This window comes from Cyprinus carpio, chromosome A8 (genome assembly GCF_018340385.1).
Source record: "Cyprinus carpio isolate SPL01 chromosome A8, ASM1834038v1, whole genome shotgun sequence".
Taxonomy (NCBI): domain Eukaryota; kingdom Metazoa; phylum Chordata; class Actinopteri; order Cypriniformes; family Cyprinidae; genus Cyprinus; species Cyprinus carpio.
Window position 1 is genome coordinate 5172612 of NC_056579.1, and position 6000 is coordinate 5178611.

Consider the following 6000-nt stretch of genomic DNA (forward strand, 5'->3'; position numbering starts at 1 on the left):
AATAACATTTGGTTTGCAAACACTTTAAACAAATAAGGTGCTTTTTTTACAGCAGTGTTCCTTCTACGTAGTAGCAGTTAAAATATTTATTGTAAATCTCGTGTTCTCCTTCATAGAGGTTTTCTAAGAATCAAATCCCTTTATTAGCCCACTGTGTCCAGTAGAAATGTTTCCTATTATTTGTAATTTAGTATTATACTCGAGGCTCTAGGTGTCAACCATGGGGTTTGTTTGAGGTTTTGGCGATACAATTTCCAACTTTCTCTAACAAATCTAAGAACACGATTCTGGTCAGGTACTGGTTGAGCAAGCTGTGTCCAACAGTTCCTTTTCAATATGCACCCACGCAGGGGCAATGTTAGGTGCCATATTGATTTTAGTCAACTGCAAAAGTGAAAACGACCAATGGTACCAGTCAACTCTGGGCAGAGAAAGCCCACCTGAAATTTTAGCAGAATACAATTTGGTATGATTAAAAAGGGGTTTCTTCCCTTTCCAAATAAAAGATTCTAAATTCTTATTGTACTCCTTCAGAAGTGATAGTGGTAATGCGGAGCATTAGGTGGAGCATATATGACAAATAATTAATTTATTCTGATTTACTCAAATTAATTTTATATCCTGATATTTGAGAAAAGTCATCAATTAAGACACAGATTGTGGGTACTCTTAACTGTGGGTTACTAGAGATAAGTATCATCAGCATACAGAATTATTTTCAATATTTGGGTTGCTACGTATAGCTATGGGGAAGGGAAGTATCAATTGAAAAATTTGACCGATTCTTCTCCTCCCCACAGATTCCATGTCTATCTACATTTGATAGGGACTTTCTAGAAAGTGACATCACATTACAGGAAATTAAGGATGCCATATGTGATTTCAAACAGGGGCACAAAACAGGGGTGTCCCCACTAACCCCACATTTTTGCATTGTTCTTAGAGCCATTAGCTATGATGTTATAAATGCCAATATTTCTACTAATAGAACAGATTTCATTAAAGAAATCTGGAGACATCACATTAGGGGTGTATATATTCATAATAGTATATTTCTGTCCTTCTAGGCTTAGAGTCTAGAGCTATCCATCTGCCTTCCTTGTCATTATATGTTTTGTGGACTTTAATGTCTAAGCCTTTCCTAATCAAAATAGTGACACCTCTACTCCTAGTATTAAATGTGCTTGAGTAAACCTGACCAATCCATCCCCATTTCAATATCTCAGATTCCTCAGCACTGAGGTGGGTTTCTTGCAGCATGGCTATATCAGATTTATTTTGCTTGAGATATATGAGAATCTTCTTACGTTTAATTACATGGTTACAACCTGATATATTCCATGAAATTATTTTTGTGAATACCATATCTCTTGGTTATAGATTTAATAGAGATTTAACATTGTTTTCTCCATCAGCATAATTGCACTTGCTATATGCAACTGTAAAGTCTAACCCAAAACTTCCAATATATACCCAATGTGTAATGCAAAATCTCACAACAAAAATGTCAAACCAAAAATGTACAAAAGAAAAACTAAAAGACCTAACGCCCTCCCCCCTCCAACCCTTCCCAATATTAGAATGCTATATCCCTTTAACACAGTGCTCCCAGTATGTTGACTTACTCCTCATGTTAACGATTCATTCTCCTGTGGATGTCTCCCAATTTAGATATTTTACATGTATAACAATGAACTTAGAAAGCATAGCTGAAATGAGTAAAAAAATATTCTGAAGCATAACGTTATCCAGTTCAGAATACACTCACTGTCGTAACTTAGAGGAAAATAACAAATACCTTGAATCACAAAAATATAGCGTAGAGTACCTCAGATATATTCTGTCCAAGTTACCTGCAAACTGCAGGCAGACCAAACTAAAACTGAAACGTCCTGAAGGATTCCCAGAATCAGGAATAGTTCACATGAACTTTCCTTCGGTTAGTAACAATAATTCTTATGTGATCTTCATGTAGAAGTTACACAGCTGAAAAGTTCTGAACATTTTATTACTACTGCAAGGGTCACTTTTCCTTCTGAGCAAGCACCTGTTTCTCGTAAAAGTCATTTTCGTCGTCTGGAGACTCAAAAATAAAGCTCTCTTCCTTGAATGTAACTTTAAAGGGGTCATGATGCGATTTCAAGTTTTCCTTTCTCTTTGGAGTGTTACAAGCTCTTGGTGCATAAAGAAGATCTGTAAAGTTGCAAAGACTAAAATCTCAAATCCAAAGAAATGTTCTTTGTAAGAATCATCCACGCCCTCCTAAAATGTCTCGTTTAAACATGCCCCCACATGTCTATGTCACGATGTGGGAAGATTTGCATAACACCGCCCAAATGTTCATGCAAAGAAGGCATAACCTTTTATTCTCACTGTTGCCGATGGCGCCATGTTTTGGAGACACTGTTTCGTAGGGAAAGCGAAAATACTTTGTTTGTAAATGAACCGGCAAAATGCCTAAAAACTGTCCTGTTTTGGCTGAAAACAAACATTTGGCTGAGAGGGGATCACATGAGCTCTACTGTTGCTCGTATTGGCTGTCGCTCCCGAAAGTCGCTCTTCATTTGCATAAAGTTGAAGGCTTTTCAACTTTGTCACATCGCTGGACACGCCCCATCAAGTCGCCAACGGTCGCCGGAAAGGATGTTCCTCAGGGATGTTCAGAATGCAGGTTACAATCTGTTAGATCCGTTCTCCAGATCGTCCATACGCTCCATTAAAAACGAGATGTTTTGAGCTTTAGGGGAGTTAATGGTAGATTCCGCCGCCACAAGACGTCCAAAGTTTTTAGCAACAATGGTTTTCAGCTGATGTTAGCCGACTCTTGAAAGATTTTACTGTGTCATGCAAGGCATCCACCGATGTTTGCAGAGGTTTGACTGAATTTAGAATCAGGGCAGCCATGGCCTCCTTTATGGCTGTCAAATGTCTGACTTGACTCAATGTATTTTGCCCCGCCACCAAACATATGATTCGACTATCAGCTGAATATCGGCAAGATTCGAAAATTCTGATTTGACTATGAAAATGGGACGCCCCTAATATATATACATATTAAATCAGTCATATTTCAAGATTGATACAAATGAATTGGCACCTCTCATCAAAAAGCCACATGATTTGATGCATCATTCATGACAACACTGCAAGGTAAAATGCGATAAAGTACTAAAGTTTAATATCTAGGGTAAAGGGTTTGTTCAAATGACACAAGTATGAGCAACAATAATAGTGATGATTTCCTGAGCAATGACCACTAATGAAAGCCATTATAATCAATAAAGGGGGCTGAATGTGTCTCAAATGCTATTTCTAAGCATATGTCAGGGCTCAGAAAGGTTGTGAAGGATTCCTGTCTGCTGCTGGGAGAGCAGATAGCTAGATTACGTGGAAAATTGCTTGTATCAGCGCTCCCTATAATCCTAATAAGTACTTAATGTACAGCGAGCCACTTCCAGTTGACCTTTATGTTTTCCATTTAGCATTAAGGTAAAAAATGGCCATGCGGCAGTGGCTTATTAAGAGATTGATTAAATGAGAGGCACAATGCCCGAGTCCATGCAAACCAAACATTCAGCATTTTTGCCATCTTACAGCCATCCATTAATTTTCTGCCACATTTATTGGTTGATATACAATAAATAAGGAGCCGTAAATTCTCAGTTAGTGCAATGAGAGGTGAGTATGTTTTGCTCTTCACCAGCACGAGAGGCTCCTTATAGATTAGGTGTTCATAATGCACAATGGGAAATGTCATAATAATGTCATGCATGATCCTCACCATCACTCGCTGTTCTCCGGTCAGATCTGGTGAATCACAGAGCAGCTGAGATTCAGAGACTGTTAACAGACAGGGCGTTTCTCCAATCATCACACTGTAATTCAGGCGGACGTTGCCAGGAGCAGGAGGGATGAGATTCTTGCCCTTTTTACAGATAAAAGCACAGAAAACTGAATTCACTAAAAAGTGATCAAAATAATTTGAAACTTTCAGGTTATATTTCACCCCCAAATTAAAAAATTCTGTATGATATAAATCATAAATGCTATAAATCATATATAATTATACTATATATGAAATAACTGTATATCTTTAAATGGTATAATATTTTTTAAAACAAAGCATTTAAAAAAAAGAACCTTATATTTTAACTTTTTAAAAACATTAAAATTTTCAATACTGTGACATTATGTGTTTATTGTATAGTAGCACATTTAAACCCCTTTCCTTAATTTTATGTTATGCAAAAATAAACAGTTTAAATTGTGAAGTACATCTGTAAGGCATAAGTCATATTTGGTATATTAATTTTAATTTATGCAAATTTTTAAAATAATAATTAAAAACTATGACGTGGGAATTTGGGAATTTGCTTAATTAAAAAAAATCCTAATTTAATAAAAATCCTTAATTCTTAATGATCATTTTCTTGTACAATAAATACATATCATTTTGCATTATGGAAAAAATTATATTGGAGCAAAATACAACATTCTTCATGAGATACACTGAAATTAAAAATTAGAAAATGTAAATACAGGATGATGAGATTATGACAAAGGTCATGCCTTCAAGATGATGGGTGATCCTGGTTTGACCTCCAGAATCCCAGCATTCCCAAGGGGATCAAAAGTAGGGTTTGGATAGTATGAGAAAGGAGTTCCATTGAGGATGAGGAGGGTGGACACATGGTCCAGGATAAAGCCAAACTCATCCGGGTGAACTCCACAATCTGGAACCTGCCGTTTGGTGTAGATGATGCCCGGAGCCAAGCATGTCATCACAGAGTCATTCACCACCGTACAAACCTACAGAGGAACATCCCAACATTTGTTCTAATCACGTAAACAACAAGCTGTTCATACTGATGGTGGGGGCAGAGAGGAGAAGGACAGCTGGTGGGGAACTCACGTTTGTGGTCTCTACTCCTCCGTATTTGGCTCTGACTTTGGGTTCCTGAATGGTTAGCAGATTGGTTCCTGTGACCGCGAGGGTGGTGCTGCCACTATCAGAACAAACAAGCAAGTTTCACAAGTTTCATACCTCAAACTGAGTGACTCTGCATATATAACTGTGCGCCTGCTTCTAGTGAGTCTGGGAATTTGGGCTCTAGTGAACAGTAAGCAGCAAAATGTTGGCCTTCTAAAATATCTACTTTAGTCAAAATTTAATGCAACATGCATACATATTCTGTACAGATGTAAGGCTAGTGGGTGATTAATAAACACAATGCTTATTAAGGTAGAAACTGAATCATACGTTAAAAAGTATAATAAATAAAAGTTAAAAAACTTTCAATACTTTCAATATTTAACTTTTAATTCCCATTTCAACTAAGACATAAGCACTGCAATCATTAAATATTCATAAATAAATATATAAATAAAGGCAAAAAGTAAAACATTTTGAGAAAAAAAGCAAAAAAATAATTATTAAAAAAAAAAATTAAAACATGGCTTTAAGATCAGTTCAGTTCTCAGTTATCAGTTCTCGAACTTGCCATATATTCTTTGTGCTAATTAGACTACTGAGTCATTGACATATGCTAACTCTCTATCGGAAACAGCTGTGAGTGAGTTTCTGTCCATGTGCAGCATTCCAGTTCATTCATTTATGAAATTCTATTAGGCTTAGGAAGCTGTCTTTGAAGTTAGCAAGACATATTAGCCTTTGTAGACAGCAGACAGTGAGGTGTCTCACTAGGGTTTGGAACAGAGCCAGTTAGTGTGTGTGAGACTGTGTTAACGTACTTAATGATGCTCCAGTTGGGCTCTACGCTGGAAATGGTTGGATCTTCAGTGTAAATGTATCGTGTATCGCTGGTGACCTCGGCCTTGTCAATGAAGAGCTTGACGGATGAAGCTCCAGAGCCTGATGCTGACGGTGGCGTCACGCACACTATCTCACGCACCGTTCTCCTGTTGGAACAAAACATGAAGTTAAATGATACAAAACCAGAAATATATGAAGACATTTTCATAAGTGTGCAATTTTTTATT

General features: G+C 37.1%; 1 protein-coding gene across 2 annotated transcripts in view; it reads right to left on the bottom strand.

Annotated features, from left to right (window-relative positions):
* The window catches only part of LOC109088697 (plexin A3), a 165412-nt gene that overhangs the window by 23294 nt on the left and 136118 nt on the right, over positions 1-6000 (bottom strand). For both annotated transcript variants that reach the window (XM_042761750.1, XM_042761749.1), the window contains 4 exons: positions 5752-5919; positions 4913-5006; positions 4570-4809; positions 3782-3925 (listed from right to left, as the gene is read on the bottom strand). In XM_042761750.1, the coding sequence (XP_042617684.1) occupies positions 3782-3925; positions 4570-4809; positions 4913-5006; positions 5752-5919 (646 nt within the window). The remainder of the gene's footprint in view (positions 1-3781; positions 3926-4569; positions 4810-4912; positions 5007-5751; positions 5920-6000) is intronic.